Below are 19,635 nucleotides of genomic sequence, written 5' to 3'. Positions count from 1 at the left end.
GCCAATGTGACTATGTTCACATTGCAAGTGAAACTGACCAAAGTATTTGGACACCTGACTATAAGCTTGTTGGACATCCTATTTCAAAAGCAAATTGTAATAAACTAGAGTGACCTATATGTGATCTTTTCTTAGAGGACTTCTCCCAAGACTTTGAAGTATATCTGTGAGAACTTGTGCCCATTCAGTCAAAAGAGCAATTGTTTGACTGAGCACTGATGTTTGTCAAGAAAACCTAAATTAATGTTTAACTTTATTCCAAAGTTGTTCAGTGTTGCTGAGATTAGGGCTCTGTGCAGACCACTGTAGTTTTTAAACCGAGTTTTTCATCATGTCTTTATAGACTTTGCTTTGTACACAGGGGCACAGTGATGCTGGATCAGGAAAGGGCCTTCCCTAAACTGCTGTTGCTGCAAAGTTGGAAGTATATCATTTTCTTTATATAATCCATTTATTACATCTGTTAGCAATTGTTGTGGCTTGTGGATATGTCTGAGGAGGAGTGGTCGAAGCAATTAAATGGAATAGTTCCCTGTCCAGTGCATTACTGCCTTGTATCGTTGTTTTCCTGTGGAACAAGACCCTGACCAATATTTTATTATTAATAAATTAGTAATAATTATTTTTATTACAATAATGTTAATGTTTTTCCCTTGTATTTTCCTTTTTCTTTTTTATTATTCATATATCAAACATCCAGCTGATATTCAGGATTTTAATAATTAAAGCAAAATGATTACAGTAACATGAAATCGGAGTAAAAAAAGTTTGATACAAAAAAGTTTTAATATTTTGTACAATAAAAAAATTTAGTGAGGTTAGGAAAAGCATCAATCAAGTGCAGTTACAATTACAAGTTACAGGCTCTAAGTTAAAGAAATGACCTCCGGGCAATCTAAATAAAATGAATCACAAAATAAATTACATTTATAAAAGTACCAATAGTTTTTTTGACCATTTTTAAACATTGTATATACAATGGGTACATTTAAGAAAATGTGCTGCCAGTGTTCACATTAGATTCTGATTTTGCATAAAACATTTCTTTTTGGTTTGTTTGTTTGTTTGTTTGTTTAAGACCACTAAAGTCTGAAGCACCCTGGGTATATGCCCGATCTGCCCAGTTTAAAGTCATTGTTTGAAGACTGGTGCTGTTATTGATTTAAATTTGCATTAAATCGTCTTGTATTAAATAAAACACTGATTCTCATGTTCTTAGTAGTTAAGTCATGCATGTAGACACATTTTTCAGCTTCTCTTCACACTTATTAGCTAAGTAGATAGTTCTGGACCTCCAATTACTCAGGCTGTTCTATGAGTACTGATAGATTCATGGGTAAAATCTTAATTGGAGAATTAATTATCTCACTCCAGAAAAATGGATAGACTTTCTCTGTAAATGTGTGACTAAAGGTTAATATATCAGTGTCATTGAGAAGGTCATAGAAGGACACCTGCCCCCTGTCATAGTCCAGCAGTATCCTGATTCCCTGGAGTCCACCCTCTGCAGAGAATGGAGACTTTGGTTGTGCAGGGGAGCGAATATAAAATCCCAAATTGCTTTCCAAACTCCACACCCCTGAACAAAACTGACTTCCCTTCCTTGTGTTGGATTCTGTGGTTATTCCCACCTCCCACAAATAGCTATGCGCAAAATCAATGTCCCAGCAGTGGCTTCCTGAGTCGAATCCCTCAGAGCCAAGGACACAAACACACTCATCAAATCTTTCTGGATTATCAGGTAGCTGCTGTGGGTCATGTCTTCCACTTCTATTTTCCCCATCTTTATCTGTGTTAATACGTTTCCTCTTATCGTCAGTGTAATTTCCAACGAAGGTCATACTGGTCAGATCATTAGACAGGATGAGAGATGGATGGGCAGTGTTGGGGTCCAGAATGACAGGACCTACAAAACATAGACAGAAAGAACATCCATTTAAAATATTGACCAATGAGCCTTTAAATGTCAAATAAAACATAAAACTCACTGTACTGCACGATGTCCTGCATTTTCCTCCATACGTTAAACCTCAGATTTCCCAGATGTTTTGCTACATCAATCAGACGTCCTGGTTCCAGCTGTGGGTCCTTCAGGTAACACTGAGCTCTAAAAACCATTTAATAATGTAAAAAAAAAACTGACCTTCATGTCAAAATTACGGCGCATCATAGAAAAGAAGCAGGAAATAACACACATACCTTTCCATTAGGGACTCACGGTTCTGTGAAAAAAAAGAAAGAAACTAAAGTAAATATGAAGCAGGTTTATTATTAACGCTCGGTGCCTAAACTCAGCACAGGAGACTGATTTGGGCATTTTATCTCATTCTTTATGGCAGATCCTTTCAAGCTCTGTTAGATTGGATGGCAAGTGTATGTTATCTGTCATCATCAATCTATGCTTTGGCTGGGCCACTCAGTGACATTCAGACAACCACTAATGTAAGCTTATTATCTACTCTAAATTTTGTTATGAGGAAAAGGTCCCACCTTCTGATACTTCCACCAAATGCTTGGAAATCTGTTACATTTTAAATTTTAGTTTTGTAATGTGTCTTATTATGAATCATATTTCTGAATTTATGTGCTGATGCTAATATCTAAAAACATAATATATCTGTCTGACACTACAGTAGACATAACCATATATAGAATTCTGCAGTTTTACTAATAGTACAGAGTTCTTTCAATTCTGCATTTTGAAAACAATCTCAGGCTTTAACAGCAATAGCAGATTTGGTGGTTAAGGTTAAAACTGCAAACCTTCTGCATTCTGCACTTACCACCCAAATGTGTAAAAAATCCACAGTAAATCAAATGCTAAGAACTAAGATTTTATGTATGTTATTTTCTGTCAATAAACTAAAGCTGTGTGTAAAATTGTAACTTACTGGAACCATTTATACAAAAAAGGTTTAGGGAAATACCTGCAAGAATAAGTTGTCTTCAGTCTTCAGATTCTCTTCTATGTCTCTGATAGTTTCCAAAAGCGATGCTGTTTTACTGTTTATCTCTTCAATCTTCTTCTTCATAATCTGACTATTTCTCTCTTCTTCGTGTCTCAATGCAGCGATCCTGACTGCTTCTTCATCTTGTAAAAACTGATGAAGCTTCTCAAACTCCTCTTTTATCTGCCACTCTGTTTGTTGAGTCTGACTCTGGATGAAGAAGCAAATTAAATGCCTTTATTTGTCATGTATACATATAACACGTGTGTGAATGAGTAAAAATTCATGCTGGTTTTAACATGTTTATACTGGGTTTTTGTTGGTCACTTATGAGTATGGTTTTATGACTTTTTTTTATATATATTTGTTTACAGATTAAAGTTAGAGAACACTAATGTGTATGTCTGGGGTCCACAACATTATTTTCTTGGTCCATGTAATCAGAGCAGATTTCAGTCAAGCTTTAAGCAGGTCATTTTAGAGCAATTGCTTCTTTCTGGCATGTTCTTCAAATTCATGGCAGACCTGTTTTTGGTGCAGACATTTTAGCATTAAGTGACAATTAGTTTTTTTTTTGTCCACTTTTCCATGGAATCTTTTTAATCTTTGACACTGAAATTAATTGAATCAAATGTTCTCTGAAATGGTCCCAAACAGAAACTTTTCATTTCAACTGAACTGGTTTGATATATTTTGTTCCTCACTTGTCACTTACCTTTATGTGGCTTGTGCTTTTGTGGTAGGTTTGTTTCACATGGCTATAATTGGCTAGCTTCTCATGTAGAGGTTTCAGTGTGGTTTTGAGTTCCTTCTGGTAAAAGATTGCGAGTACTGTTATGAACAAGAATAAAGTACAAAGTGCAAACACATTATAAAACAATTACAAGCACCATAACACATTTGCTACTTAAGCTTACCTTAAAATAATCTGCAGCTTCAGCCATGAAACCACACTCATGATTCTTGTGCTTTGTAGAAGTTTGACACATCCAACATAAAAGCTGCTTATCCTCAATGCAAAAGAATTTAAGTTGCTCATTGTGTAAATTACAGATCATTTTTTTTGATGCTATTAAAGACTCGCATTGCTTTTTTAACTCCAGGTTAAGGGGAGGATCTGGGTTTGAAGATCTTCTCCGGCAAAACGGACACTCTTGAGTTTCCTTCTTCATCCAAAATGTCTCCAGGCATTCTTTACACACGCTGTGGCCACAGGACAGGATAACAGGATACCTGAAGATGTCAGAACACACAGGACAGCAGAGATCCTCTTCTCCATGGATTTCCCCGGCCTTCATTTTCTCTTCGTACTAATTCTCAATACCTTACACTTTTTCTTACTGAATAGAGAGTCGAATCAGTGGCAGTGACCCTTAACCAGCCTTCAAATGATCAACAGTGAGATGTGACCAAGTCCTTTATAGAGTGAACACCTTTTACTTCCTCATTCATCTAATACCAGAAATGGGAGGGAAGAACTCTTGAGATCATCTGATTAGGGACTGGACTAGTAATCAGAAGGTTGTTGATTCAAGCCCCACCACCGCAAAACAGTCAATGTTGGGACCCTGAACAAGACCTTTAACCCTCAGTTGTTTGTACTGTATTCAGTTACGGGTGTAAGTCACTTTCCTCAGACTGTTATGTTACTACTAGGCTGGAAGGAAATCATTTTATGTAGCTAATTTTCATAAATTTTTTAACAATGGACGTGGCTAAAAGATCTGAACTAAAAAAGGGAGATATATGTCTGCATACTTTTGTTTATACAGTAGAAATGACAAGACAGTAGGCATACACAAAGTAGATTTCCGGTTGTTTTTATAATCCAAAGATTGTGTATTGTAAAATTATTATCATATTATTAAAAAACAAACAAAATAACATTTTCTTTTAAACAAAAAAGATTATGTTTCTATTATTTCATGTTATCAAACCACGAACAGTCATGAAATTAAAAGGAAGGAGGTTAGCTGGTTAGTGGTTTGTGGTGTGCAACCTTTTAGCTGAAACTCCTCTTTCTTCTTCAGTTAGCAATTTAGCACTTAGCATTTTAGCTATTTAACTTATAATTTTGAACTTAATTAACTTATAATATTGTGGTTTTGCAGGATATGTGCAATTAAAAGAGAAGTTATGTGAAAGACTAAATCAGATCCTATGTGTACACATATTTCATTCATTATTTGGGAGCATCTACATCTATGTCACTTTTTGCAAGTCCAGCTCTGCTCAGTAAAACAATTTACACGTCCCAGTCCTATTCAGCTTTCTCTGATTAACAAACTGAATCTTTTAATTTTTATTGCAATATTTTTGGGTTGAGTGATGTTGTATTAACACTCCGCTACACACTGCTATAGTGATCGCTTCGACCACTGTGAATCAACTTTGTATCTGTGTAAAGCACTTTCCCTACACAGCAGAACAGTCATGCTGTTGGTTGCAAACACAAATTTGCTTGTCTAAGTTTAGCAAATTTGATCCTAAACTGCACAATTGCCACAATTTTAAAATTAATAAAACTGTGTGCAGAACATCATAAAAACCTGGTGAGACTGTGCAACTAACCTACCTCAAGTTAACATAGTCAAGCATAGCTACCACTTTTATTAGCAAGTACAATTGCTTTGTAAAACACCCCACACAAATATAAAAGCTCAAGATTTTGTAATATCGTTGGGAAAAAAAAATACACTGCTGCTAAAACTTTTATGTACAAAAATGTACAAATCTAACAGTAGGTTTCCACCTCCAAATGCTGGAAATGTCAGTTATCAGAAACGTATAAGTTCTTGAATACAAATTTAGCGTTTTGGAAACAGCTAAGCACGCTTCTTTACATGCAGCTACAAGTCAGACAACAATGCTTTAGGAATAAGAAACTCACATTTAAAGGGGAATTATAGCTGCAGATTTTCATAATAATGGTCGGGATGTAAACTTGAAATTTAGACTGGACGAGATTTCCCAACCCTGAGTTGAATCGAACAGGAAGGATTTACTAATTTATATAAAGCTGAGCTTAGCTGAAAATTTACTGCCCTTCTACAATCACCTATTGCACTGATAAGGGAAGCTTTTGTTACAATATACAAAATGTAAACATGAATAAGATAAGTACAATAAAATGAATGTACTTTAAGGGTCAGAGTCTGTGTTTATTTTAAAGTAAAACAAAACACTTAAAGAACATATTTTTCAAACTATTTATTTTATATTTATTCACTTTCCAACTGTTACAGTAGCCTTGTTGTCACTGAACATTTCATTATTAGATCCATAACACCAATATAACATGTTAACATTCAGTGTGGTAACATCTACAGCAATGCAGGTGGGGCAACAGGGACACAAATACTGTTAAAATCAAAACCGCGTCCAGTAGAACTTTGTTTTTATAATGAAGTAACAAAACTAACACTCACACAACGAGACAAAGAGGGGGAGAGAAATAAAACACTGCATAGACTAGGTGCAGTGCTAGAGCATCTGGCTAGAGCTATGACATTAAGTGCATGTAAAAGAAAGAATGGTGCTCGAGTGTCGGGGCTTCTATGTGTGACATTTACTCTTTGGAGTGCATGTAAAGCAGGAGGTCGGCAACACGGTGGCTGTAGCCAAACTCGTTGTCATACCTGTAAATAATAACAATAAAAAAAGTCATTATAAACACATTTCACTGGTTTACATTTATATTAAAGCTTAGGGAAATAAAAAAGTTGCAAGGTAAAACTGGAGGTGGAAAATAACTATTATAAAATATTGACAAATCCTGATAACTGACCAGCCCGAAGTGAACCCAAAATATAAAACGAATAAACAATAATTAAATAATATTTGTATTATTATTTCCCCCTTCTTTGCACCCAATTTGGTTATTAATGGCTGTAAGCTAGCCTACACAACTGAAACAGTTGCCCCTGGCCAGTGTAAAGATAAGTGCCCGGCCAGGCCAGTGGCAACACAGAGACTCAAAAATTACATTTCAAATAAATACACATTTTTCATTTTTTGTCCAAGCAAAGGTTGAGCTAAAATGTAACATTTGCACAGTGGACTTAAAAATGAAAATGAAAGTGACCAGCAGATGGCACTAGCAGCATTAAAGCAGCTCTACTGAACACTCACTAACTGGAACTTCACTGTTAATTTATCAGTTCTGTGTTGAACTTTGTTGGCGAAGTTTGCTAATAAGTATTAACAGAAAAAGACAAAATACACTTCATTTACTTTACATTAAACAGGTTATGAATCAAATGTTATAAATTAATAACCCTACTGACTGAAAAACAAAAGCAGTGTTTGACTGACTTACCAGGAAATGAGCTTGACAAATTTGTCATTTAGGGAAATGCCTGCACCGGCATCAAAGATGGAGGAGTGGGTGTCACCAATGAAGTCAGAGGACACAACCTAAAAAACAAACAATGATGCATGTAGTAATGTTAATATTTTACTCATTTTATTCAACTTTATTCAGTTTTGCTAGTAGACTCTGGGTGGCACAGTGGTGTAGCAATGAAAAGGAAAAGGTTTCATGTACTCCCACCTCCCAAAAATGGCAGAAGGTAGATCGTCCACACAAGTTACACAGAGGGGCAAATTTAAGATGGAAAACCATCTACTGAATGCTTAATGCAGGTGGGAGGACACTGGAGGACCCAGAGGTAACTTACACAGACATGGTGAATATAAACCAAACTCTACGTCCTCTGTCTGAACCGTAACAAATCATGTCTGTCTAGATACCCGACCGGCTAATAGCACTGCTGGGGATTCAAACCCCAAATTCGAGCAGTAATGGGGTAGTGTAATTTACTGCTGTGCAACAGGAGAACTAATCAAAGAGTTAATAATTAAAAATGTTAAATATGTGTTTGTTAGATGCAGCACCCCAGGATATAGCGCTTAACTCATGATAATTCATGAATGACAATTTTGACGTATGAAATGTGCAAGAGTTTCAGTTGCTGGTACATTTTATTTATATTTAAAAAAGTATCTGAATCACAAAATGATTTACTGGGTGTAAAGTGCAACATACTGGCTGTTGAAATGTATTATACTGGACCCATTTACATTTTCAGCATTTAGCAGACACCTTTATCCAAAGCGACTTACAGTGCTGTGACAGTAAATTGTCTAAGCAATTGAGGGTTAAGTGCCTTTCTCAAGGGACCAACAGTGGCAATCTGGCAGTGGTGGGGCTTGAAACAGCAACCTTTAGATTACTAGCCCAGTACCTTAACCACTAGGCCACAACTGTCCCTTGTAGAGCGCGTGTGTAACATATAGTAAGCTATTTGGGTTTTCATATATAATCCTGTTTTTTTAGGTTACTCTACCTACCCTCTGCATATTACTTGTGCAATATTCACACACCAGATTCAGTAAAAGAAAACTTACATCTCTACACTCGCTCATAGCGGATCAGTGGATAATGTATACAGCAGATAATGATATCTAAAGGCAGAACATTTTGTTGGAAGACGTTATTCATAGTGTACTTACTGAGTCATCTGTGTATCCCAGAATTCCCTTCAGTGGTCCATGGGAAGCCTTCTTGACAGCTTCCTTGATTTCAGCGTAGCTGGCTGGGGACGACAGACGGCAGGTCAGATCCACCACTGAGACGTCAGCCACAGGAACACGGAATGCCATGCCTGTCAGCTTCCTGTTTCAAACAATATAGATGATTGATGTTTAGTTTGATCTGAGCAGCTACACTGTGGTATGTTTTTGTAGGCTTTGTAGGCGCTCTTTGTTCTGACCCGTTAAGCTCGGGAATGACTTTGCCAACAGCCTTGGCGGCGCCAGTGGAGGCGGGGATGATGTTCTGGTGGGCACCACGGCCGTCACGCCAGGCCTTAGCGGAAGGTCCGTCCACAGTCTTCTGGGTAGCAGTGTAGGCATGCACTGTTGTCTAAAAGATAGAGGAGAATATAACATGATCTAACATTATACAGTTGTTCTGTTCAGGTAAAAAAAGAGAAAAAAATATTGCTGTTATGCTTGTGTTGTTCACATGTTTAAATCATATTTAACCTGATGGTTTTTGTGGCATTTTGAAGACAGATTGTATATTCTCTGTGTCAGTACAAATAGGGCTAGTTAATGGCATTATTAAAAAGTTTAGGGAACACTGGTCTCTGACCATGCGACCCAAGCTGTCACTTATGCTCACAGGAATTTGTTTTAGGTACAACAAAAGAAGGTTTGCCATAACTTAAAAGCTGCTGGAACAACGGTCACACTGTCTACACTACAGCAAGCTTTTACATCACTATGGGCTGAGAGGCTGCTCTACTGTCATCTGTGTTCCGGCAGCTTCTTATTAATGGCAGACCTTTCGTTTGGTCATTCTTTTTTCTGGATTTTCCCCCCTTTTTCTCCCAATTGTGAACCTGCTGCTTGCACAACCCCCAATCAGATCAAGGAGAGCTGGATTACCACACTCTTCCTCCGACACGTGTCTATTTTACTTCTTAGATGCTTATCATCTACCAGCATTAAGTTCACATACATAGCCGTATAACATATGGAGAGCCACGCTAGTGTTTTAATTATTCAGCTAGAGAAATTAACAGTTGAGCTACTGAGAACTTCCTGCATGTATTTAGTCACACCAAGCCTCTACTTACCATGAGGGCCTCCTCGATACCAAAGCTGTCGTGGATGACCTTGGCCAAAGGAGCCAAGCAGTTAGTCGTGCAGGATGCATTGCTGTCAGGTACACGACAAGGCATTCCAGTTATTGTTGTTAGTTTATTACAAATCCCAAAAAAATACACACACACATGCCATTAAATGCAGTCAGTAATTATTTTTAAACGCTCGTGTGAGAAGTCATGTGATTTCAACCATTTGTGTCATTTTAATTAGCTGCAATGAGTAAACCCGTTTAAATGTTTACTGCTCCTGAAACGTACCTGACGATGGTCATTGAGGATGGGTTGTACTTGTCCTCATTGACTCCCATTACGAACATGGGGGCGTCAGGGGAGGGGGCGGAAACCACCACACGCTTGGCGCCACCCTGAATGTGAGCCTTTATAAAATACACGCACAGAAGATGAATTAACAAAAAACTAAAAAAATCCCTTTGAATATAATACTTTCCATCTTATTTAAAATCAACAGGTGATTGGGAGACATGCTGACTTACAGAAGCCTTTTCAATACTGAGGAACACACCGGTGGATTCGACAACGTACAGAGCACCTGCATTACCCCATGGGATCTCAGCAGGCTTCATGCTAAAAGAATGAGAACACAAAAGGGTTAAAATGTATTGTGGTAGCTTAAATGTCTGTAAATGAGCTCTTTACGTCTAAGATAACTCTAAAAAATTCTTCCAAACATATCAACTGTGAATAAAAGCTACCTAAACCTATTTTATTTTGCTTTCCTAACAAAGCACAGAAAATGTTCCTCAGCAAGAAATTCAGTGAATCTGCTAACTGCAATCCATAGCACACATTCACAAGCTCAGCCACTTTCACAAGTCAGTCCGGGTTTCATGGCCTGTAGTATAAAATACAAGTGCCTATCCTGATGTATCTGATATTCTACTCACTGCCCAGTGTTACACACTGAGATCTTAAGTATAGTCGGGGGAAAGACTGACATGGCAGAGGAGTTGTGCATTTAGTGATGCTTAAAGGTGGGGAGCTGATCTGGTATTTTATATATTGTATTGTTTACAGATTCTTTGGATATAATTGGTATGATGCTTGTTTTCTCAGAAAGGATTAGAAAATGCATTGATTGGGGTGAATGGGTGAATGATGTTCACTATTCTTTGGCTGTGTGTTTAAGTACAATCTACAGCTTACAAAATACAAGTGTGCTTGCTCTGCAGAACTGCCTCCAAGAAGAATTAGGGAAACTCCCCAAGATGGCTTTTGACACATGTGTAACACTAACCTTTGGAAAACAGTGATAGACTGATCGTCAACGATCAGCTTGCCATTCTCCTGACGCACCTCACCCTTGTAACGTCCGTGGGTGGAGTCATACTTGAACATGTAGACCTATCAGAGGAAAAGACAAGAAAACTAACTTGAAACTAAGTACGCATCAAATAAATAAACTCAGTAGAGTGTTAGCTTGTTTTGTCCCATGTTGGCTTTACAGCTGCATGTTACTGCTATTTAACTGCTATTTATAAAGTGGTTTTACTGGAATAAGAAGTTTGCTTGTCTTTACAAGTGTGTTTTATGTGTGTACAGATAGACATGTCATGCTTATTTAGCAACACCTAATGAACATGGCCCTGTTCACTAGGTGGTTCACTATTGGCATTTAAATGGCTTTCTTCACTATCGTTTATAAAGCAACTCTGAAAGAACTGGAATTAAGAAGCACTTGAGATAAAGGGATGTCAGTTTGGTTAATAAATTAGGATTAATGATTAGTAGTTCAAACCTACCATGTACTGCAGGTCAATAAAGGGGTCGTTGATGGCAGTGACTTTAATTCCCTTCTGCAGGCAGGCCCTGAGGACCAGACGGCCAATACGGCCAAATCTAACAAGAGAGAGACATAACAGATATAAACAATAAAACTGTCCTTGTGTGTGTTGTGATTGAACATTACACACAAACACCAAATTTTAATTTATGGATGTGCTGCTTACCCATTGATTCCAACGCAAAGGTCTGACATTGTAACAGTTAAATAGGATTAAGAACCTGCTTTAAAACCTGCAGAGACACAGAAACAGAAGCGGGATGTTAATGAGATATACATTATTTGCAAAAGTATTGGAAATAATTAGTAAATTTATGTTTCATCCACAACAATTGCTAAAAGGTGTTATACATCAGTAGTATTAAGGAAATAATATGCTTCCAACTTTGCAGCAACAGTTAAGGGGAAGCCTATTTTCTGTTCCAGCATCCCTGTGCCCCTATGGACAAAGGAGGGTGTATAGTTTAAAGAAACTACTGAGTCCTGACCTCAGACCCACTGAAAACTGGAACATCAATTGAGGCTTTCATGACAAACCTCAGTGCCCAGCCATACAAATGCTGAACTTTTGACTGAACTGGCACAAATTCCCACAGACATACTTCAAAGTCTTGAGAAACGCCTTCTCAAGAGTGGCTGTTGTTATAGCTGGAAAGATCACATAGAGGTCACTTCAATTTAATACCATTTGTTCTTGAAATGGGACGTCCAATTTCAAATGTGATGTCATTAACGTGCTGTGCAGAAAGTGCTAAACTCCCATTTATTGGACGTTTAATAGCTTCACTCACAGTTAGAACTATTGTGTCGGTTACAGAGAAAGAGCGGCCAAAGTGTACTGCCAAGAGCAGTGAATCAAAGCTGAGCTTAAAACAAATCCTCTACTTCACACCCAATATCCCTCTGCTTAGATTTTAACACTGTTCAATAACATTTTTTAAATGTTTTAAATAACGAACATGTAATAAACGTGTTATATTTAACATGCATAGGGGTATTCATGAAAGCCTTTGAAAAATCTTGTGAAGAAAACAAAGCCATGCCAGGCCCAGCCATCAGTGCACAAATCAGTGCAGAAGCAAGTTGCTGCATGCTAAACATCTTCTTTAATTGGATTTCTATAGGAGTAGTTCACTTCATACACTGAGTATGGAAAACATGCAGTAAAACTTCAAGTAATAACAGGATTCGGTGAGCAAGTTCATCTACTGAGCACAAAAGGCAGTTGGAACAGAGTCAAAAAATCTTCTGATCCAGCCATATATGGTTGATAGTACAAAACTGTCAGAACAGCTGGTGTTGAGAAATTTTGCTGTTACTGAGCAGTCTATTAAACTCAAACGTGTGTAATAAAAAAGAATTATGGTCAATGCTTCTTAAATTCTATTGTTGTCTGGCCGATTGGGCACTGTGTTAAAACATGCTAGCATCCCAGAGCTGACATCTCTCGCAAGTTCAAATCTCAGCTCTGGAAAGTCGGGAGCCAGTATGGACAATGATTGGCTTGTCTGTGGGTGGGAATGCCAGCAGGGATTCCTCATAACCGCTACAATTACGAGCTCATATGGATGATATAAGATACAGGGGTTGGACAAAATAACTGAAACACCTGTCATTTTAGTGTGGGAGGTTTCATGGCTAAATTGGACCAGTCTGGTGGCCAATCTTCATTAATTGCACATTGCACCAGTAAGAGCAGAGTGTGAAGGTTCAATTAGCAGGGTAAGAGCACAGTTTTGCCCAAAATATTGCAATGCACACAACATTATGGGTGACATACCAGAGTTCAAAAGAGGACAAATTGTTGGTGCACGTCTTGCTGGCGCATCTGTGACCAAGACAGCAAGTCTTTGTGATGTATCAAGAGCCACGGTATCCAGGGTAATGTCAGCATACCACCAAGAAGGACAAACCACATCCAACAGGATTAACTGTGGACGCAAGAGGAAGCTGTCTGAAAGGGATGTTCGGGTGCTAACCCGGATTGTCTCCAAAAAACATAAAACCACGGCTGCCCAAATCACGGCAGAATTAAATGTGCACCTCGACTCTCCTGTTTCCACCAGAACTGTCCGTCGGGAGCTCCACAGGGTCAATATACACGGCCGGGCTGCTATAGCCAAACCTTTGGTCACTCGTGCCGATGCCAAACGTCGGTTTCAATGGTGCAAGGAGCGCAAATCTTGGGCTGTGGACAATGTGAAACATGTATTGTTCTCTGATGAGTCCACCTTTACTGTTTTCCCCACATCCGGGAGAGTTACGGTGTGGAGAAGCCCCAAAGAAGCGTACCACCCAGACTGTTGCATGCCCAGAGTGAAGCATGGGGGTGGATCAGTGATGGTTTGGGCTGCCATATCATGGCATTCCCTTGGCCCAATACTTGTGCTAGATGGGCGCGTCACTGTCAAGGACTACCGAACCATTCTGGAGGACCATGTGCATCCAATGGCGGTGCCGTGTATCAGGATGACAATGCACCAATACACACAGCAAGACTGGTGAAAGATTGGTTTGATGAACATGAAAGTGAAGTTGAACATCTCCCATGGTCTGCACAGTCACCAGATCTAAATATTATTGAGCCACTTTGGGGTGTTTTGGAGAAGCGAGTCAGGAAATGTTTTCCTCCACCAGCATCATGTAGTGACCTGGCCACTATCCTGCAAGAAGAATGGCTTAAAATCCCTCTGACCACTGTGCAGGACTTGTATATGTCATTTCCAAGACGAATTGACGCTGTATTGGCCGCAAAAGGAGGCCCTACACCATACTAATAAATTATTGTGGTCTAAAACCAGGTGTTTCAGTTATTTTGTCCAACCCCTGTATGTAATATGTGTTAGTCATGGCCCTCTTCGGTCAGGAGTGGTCTGCAGCAGTAGAGGAAGCAAGATGCTATCGGATAGTTGGACAGAATATCATTAATTTCTGCATGTAATAATAATCAAGAAAAGATGGAATAATTTTATTCAGCATATATACATACACGCATATTTAGTACAATAAAAAGTTTTTTCTGCATATCCCTGCTTGTGTGGAAGCTGGGGTCATGTTCATTGCCCCTGGATCCGATAGAGTTAAGGGCCTTGCTCAAGGGCACAACAGAGGTTGCAAGGCAGAGCCTGGATTCGGTCTAAAGCTCTGACCACTAGACTACCACTGTCCCCACTGACTGTTTGCATGTGTGCCCACAGGGCTCAGAATCTGACCATTAATTTGATTTCATACTAGATTTCTGCTGGGCTGAATTCCGAATATTTAGAATGCTGGCAATATTGCTCCAATAAATAAAACTGGATTTCAGTCTTAAAAGCAAAACTATAATATACAATCTATGAAAAACAACTGTCCAAACGTTTCAGGCTCAGCAGGGAGAGGCAGATTCAATTGCAGTGATAGATCACATGACACTGACCAAAGTCATGCAGTGCGGTGGGACAACAGTGTTAAGAACTACATCTCCAGTTTCCCTTCCTGTTCCTTCCTAGCTTTGTTCACTTGGCCCTTTTTATATCTGCTAACCAGTAAGAACTGCAGTATACAGTGTTTTTATTTTTTAGAAAAATAAAAAAACAGAATCCGGTTGAACTCCATCAGTAAGTTATTTGTGTACACATGACATGATTTAAACAGATAAAAACTGTTTACCGAAAAGACGTACAATACAGGTCCGAATGATGGCAACTTTCCTTGAATGGTTAATGAGTCGAATACGAATCATTCCAGCACTAAGATCGTGACTTTAATTAAACCGGAAAAGGAACAATCGGCCACTGTGTGTCAGAGTACCTCCTCTGTCCTGGCCCAAATTCAATAGCTCCACTTTTGTACAGTGGAAAACTGAAAAGTGACCTTGAGTGTGAGAGACAATGCATAACTAACAGTAATTAGGAATCTGATATGAAATACTGGTATTGTTGCCAATGCTTCACTGGCATCAGTTCAAATTGTACATTATTTTCTGTTTAAATAAGTCATTAAACAAAAACTAGTGAAGTAAACAATTAATTTTTTAACAAACAAATTCTCTTTACTTGCAGCCTCAGCCAAATAAACAATTCAGTGTCTGTCACAGTGGATAGAGACATTTTAGCTGTTACCGTCTCTCAGTGGTTTAATGACCAGAGAATTAAGCTTTTGCTATGGTCATTCCAGTTCCCTGAGAAACCCCTTTTGAACAGATGTGAAATGAGATGCCAGGAAGAATTAGAGAGATTCTAAAATTCATCAAGCATTATAAAGAAAATACAGTGTAATGTAAGCTGCATTATAAACTAAATGCCAATAATCCACTTATGTGGCTTTGTTAAAATTACTTTTTTTTTAAAAAGTTTTTCTTAAAAGAAAAATACATTTTTTAATTGTATCAACCACTTTATCTTGGTCAGGGTCGTGGAAGATCTAATTCCACAGAGAGAAAAAGAATTATAATAATTTTAGTAATATTTTAGTGTGGGATTAACCAGCTATATTCATGACACTTTTGATCCATCTTTTCATGCATGTCAGTGATTCCGTAGCTGACTGTATGCCTAGACAAGAGCTTTTGAACTGAAAGCAACATGACATCCCCCCGCCCGCTGCCTTACAATCCTACAGCTGCATCAACCCGGTTAAAAGATGTAAAAACATTGGCCAGAGGGAAGTGAGGCCAAACTGGGTCACCTTCCCCTCGAGGACACTCAATCCTCTCAGCAAACAAAAAAATGGAATGGAAAAGTCCAACTCTGCTTAGCAACATTTACCAGCATGTTAAAATACTGATATTTTGTTGGTATTTTAATAGTGACTGAAAGTAAAACATCTTTGTAAAAACTGTCTTTGGGGGAAACCTGTTTGCATCTATGGAGGTGGCTGGAAGCCATTTTGAAAAAGTGCTGTGTCATTCTGTGGCAATTTAAACACACTGGCAGTGCAAAACCAGCACAAGATGCTGCATCCTTTTAAAAGATAAAGGAAAATAAGAGCATTCCTTCACTAATGTACAGGCCATACAGCCTAAACTGAGCTGTAATGTTAGTAAATCATCAACTGATTTCATTTATAATTATTACACAGTCTATGTGTTCTCCCTCCCAAATTCCCCTCATTTTGTCTATCTGTCCTTTCCATCCGCCAGACTAAGATCTGTTGATTAGTGACCTGGATTTCTAACTGCAACACACCTTAGGAAAACACAACGTCTCATAAACCACGTTTACCAGTTGACATCTGTCCTATACAGCTGATTAATTTCATGCACAAAAAACAGTGACCACCTGCCTTACGAAATAGTGATATGATGCTTTAATTTTTTTTATAAACACTATATAGAATAGAAAACAGGTTATATGGATGTAATTATATTAAACATTAATTTAATATAACATTATAATTACATTAAAAGCTGGAAAAGCGTACTAAATGCTCCTTTGAAAATTAAGGGAATCTTTTGAAAATTTCCTGATTTTGGACCATAAGTGTCTGGTGGTTTGTTATTAAAAAGAATATATAAAATAAAAATATTACAATTCATAAGAAGTCAGTGAAAAAACAAGATAAAAGTGAAAAGTCACCTTTAATTTAACCTTAATTATTTAATATAACTAATTATTAAAAAAAAGGGAAAAATAAAATTAGATTCATTACAGTATAATAATTATATTGTTTAATATAAATAATAATGATATCATATATTGTATATCGAACAGCCCCTCCTCAATGTGCTGGTTCAACTCCACCTCACTGGATCTGACTCAAACTGGTTTCTTGTTGCTTCAGCATCATCAGACACAACCATACCTGCCATTCAGCACGTACACTCCAACCATTCAGGAGACTTTAGCTTTACAAAATCAATTAATCTGCACAAAGAGTCGATTAAAATAGAAGAAAAAAGCTGATAAATATCTAAACTAAACAAACGCCGTACATTTGAACGTTAGCTCCGTGGAGCTTAATAAACATTTTACTTTAAAGGTATTCTTCTTTTATTTCATTATATAATGGTGTATAAAGAATGACTTTTTCTTGTGTATGTAATAAGAATGAATTTGGGACGAAAACGATGTGGAACTTCTCTCGTCCGACCTTGTCCGCGGATACGACCTTCTAGGTGGATGTGAACGGCCTACATGCTAGGAACGTTCGATTCTAAATACCTTAGAGTCGACTCCTTTATGATTCTGATTCATTGTGCCTAGAATCTAAAAAGTTCTAGTACAAATACTAGACTTTGAATTCTAATTATACGCAGTAGGAGTGGATGAAGTCAAATATAAGAGTTAATTCAATTAAATACTGCAGGTTTGTTATTTGTCGATTTTAAAAATGAATCCACATCACAGGAGAATATCGATATACGATGATAATTAACATTCACGAATAAAATGAGATACTCGTTACTATTACTATTATTTGTTTCTCAGTGACACAATAAAAGTTAGTTTTAATAAAAAAGTATCGTACATACTACAAACTTTCCAACCTGAGCCGAATTCATTTCACTGCGGAATCGACTCCTTGGAATCGATTCGAAGACGACACTTAAATTCACAGCGTCCTAAATAGGAGAATCGATCCTGCCATTCTTCACATTTGACAAATTTTAATTAAAAGTGAAGTGTGCGAAGCTTTAAATAAATAAATAAGTTATAATAAAATGGAGAAGTTTGTTGTTTTATCTCTGTTAAAGTAGAAAGAGGAGGAGCTGTCAGATTAGCCTGTTCTGTCATGGCTGCCCGGAGTGATGCAGCCTTACAGAAGAAGTGAAATGTAACTCAAATAGAGGTCTGTGTCATGCTGGTTATTTTATTGTACGTCTGTTTGTTTAGTTGTTATTATTATTATTATTATTTTACATAAAATGTAAAGGATTCTTAGCCTTAATGTGGCACGTTGTAGACAGACATGACGCAATGCAACGTCTTCATCACGCATCATGCTAAACTGCACGTAGACACCAACAGATTCAACAATTTCCTTCAACAGTTCTTATTCTGCTATTCGGTTTTTGTAGACAAAGTCCAAAATCAACAAAAAAACCCCAGATTTATCTAAACTAAATGGATGGTTTACGCCCCCTGATTCATTCATTCAGTAATTTGTAATTCATTCTGCATTTCGCCTTCAAGTCGCAATGCAATTCATCAGGTTTTGCACTTTATTTCACTGTAGTATTGTAATTAGCATCCTGTGTGTATCTTCAGTATCTCCTGCATCAGCAGCTCCTGTATTACACTGTTTATGAGCCACTGAGCTCTTATATAACCGGCTGAACTGCGTCCTTCATCCGCGGCCTAAAGCCCTGAAGGACACACACTATCCTCTTTCTACTCTACACAGCGAACTTCTTCCACAACATTCGCTCTTTACTGTGAACGACGTGGTAAATTTAGTCTAATTTTAGTTATACCGCGATACCGCAGAGTTCTACCGACCCACACGCAGAAAGAGACCCGGTTCTTACCTTCTCCTGTGATGCTGCAGCCACTGCGACTCTTCCGCCTCACGCCCCCTGCTTTTATAATCGGCACGTTCACCCGAGCTGGTCTCCCCGGCAACGTGACGTCACACGGGTGATCGTTAAAGACACGAGAGGACAGTCACGGATGCCATGAAGACCGAACATCGAAGGGCAAAAATGATCAAAAATGCTCTTATCCTATAACATATACACGCCTTTCACTCTTTCATGAACTAATTTTTAAATAAATAATATAAAATATATAATATATAGTAATAAATAATTCCTGGAAAGACTACGGTGTGTCCGGTATACCAGGGCCAGCTGTAGCAATACAGTGCAATGTGCAATACTCATCACTTATCACTTTATATTTAATATTTAATCTATATTTAATCTGGACCATGTACTGTATACTTGGCACTGCACCTTCCTGCACTTTTAATTCCATTCCATTTGTTTATTTTGTTTATTTACACTCAATCCATCCACATCATAAATCAATAACTGCTCTGTTGTTATGCAATATATGTAAAACTTTTTCGAAATTATATTGTTGTAACTTTTTTATAGTGTGTATTTGATTTTATGTACAATGCTTCTGGGACTCTAATTTCCATCGGGATCAATAAAGTACCTATCTATCTATCTATCTATCTATCTATCTATCTATCTATCTATCTATCTATCTATCTATCTATCTATCTATCTATCTATCTATCTATCTATCTATCTATCTATCTATCTAGCCTAGTGGTTAAGGTA

At 37.8% G+C, this 19,635-nt stretch overlaps 2 protein-coding genes across 2 annotated transcripts; both read right to left on the bottom strand.

The window, feature by feature from the left end:
- Positions 1-922: 922 nt before the first annotated feature.
- On the bottom strand, positions 923-4,246 carry LOC134300950 (zinc-binding protein A33-like). The gene is made up of 6 exons (XM_062985437.1): positions 3,866-4,246; positions 3,664-3,759; positions 2,928-3,158; positions 2,200-2,222; positions 1,989-2,107; positions 923-1,906 (listed from the first exon to the last, which is right to left on the bottom strand). The coding sequence occupies exons 1-6, from the start codon at positions 4,244-4,246 to the stop codon at positions 1,299-1,301; spliced, it is 1,458 nt and encodes a 485-aa protein (XP_062841507.1). The 3' UTR covers positions 923-1,298.
- Positions 4,247-6,143: 1,897 nt separating this feature from the next.
- gapdhs (glyceraldehyde-3-phosphate dehydrogenase, spermatogenic) lies at positions 6,144-18,928 on the bottom strand. Its single transcript, XM_062985438.1, has 11 exons — positions 18,874-18,928; positions 11,590-11,656; positions 11,383-11,479; positions 10,878-10,984; positions 10,117-10,207; positions 9,881-9,999; positions 9,593-9,674; positions 8,723-8,874; positions 8,463-8,625; positions 7,267-7,364; positions 6,144-6,586 (listed from the first exon to the last, which is right to left on the bottom strand). Exons 2-11 carry the CDS (start codon positions 11,616-11,618, stop codon positions 6,517-6,519), a joined length of 1,008 nt encoding a protein of 335 aa, XP_062841508.1. The 5' UTR covers positions 11,619-11,656; positions 18,874-18,928; the 3' UTR covers positions 6,144-6,516.
- Positions 18,929-19,635: the final 707 nt, after the last annotated feature.

This window comes from Trichomycterus rosablanca, chromosome 23 (genome assembly GCF_030014385.1).
Source record: "Trichomycterus rosablanca isolate fTriRos1 chromosome 23, fTriRos1.hap1, whole genome shotgun sequence".
Classification (NCBI taxonomy): domain Eukaryota; kingdom Metazoa; phylum Chordata; class Actinopteri; order Siluriformes; family Trichomycteridae; genus Trichomycterus; species Trichomycterus rosablanca.
This window is presented reverse-complemented; position numbering and strand designations above follow the sequence as displayed.

Bases quoted from the DNA above. Each gene is read 5' to 3' on its own strand.
- LOC134300950 (XM_062985437.1), bottom strand. From the start codon at position 4,246: ATGAAGGCCGGGGAAATCCATGGAGAAGAGGATCTCTGCTGTCCTGTG. The intron at 3,159-3,663 runs GTAAGTGACAAG...TTCTTCATCCAG, and splicing joins AAAGCACAAGCCACATAAAG to AGTCAGACTCAACAAACAGA. The intron at 2,223-2,927 runs GTATTTCCCTAA...TTTTTTTCACAG, and splicing joins AAGACAACTTATTCTTGCAG to AACCGTGAGTCCCTAATGGA.
- gapdhs (XM_062985438.1), bottom strand. From the start codon at position 11,618: ATGTCAGACCTTTGCGTTGGAATCAATGG. The intron at 11,480-11,589 runs GTAAGCAGCACA...CTCTCTTGTTAG, and splicing joins CTTTGCGTTGGAATCAATGG to ATTTGGCCGTATTGGCCGTC. The intron at 8,626-8,722 runs GTCAGAACAAAG...TGTTTGAAACAG, and splicing joins GTCATTCCCGAGCTTAACGG to GAAGCTGACAGGCATGGCAT.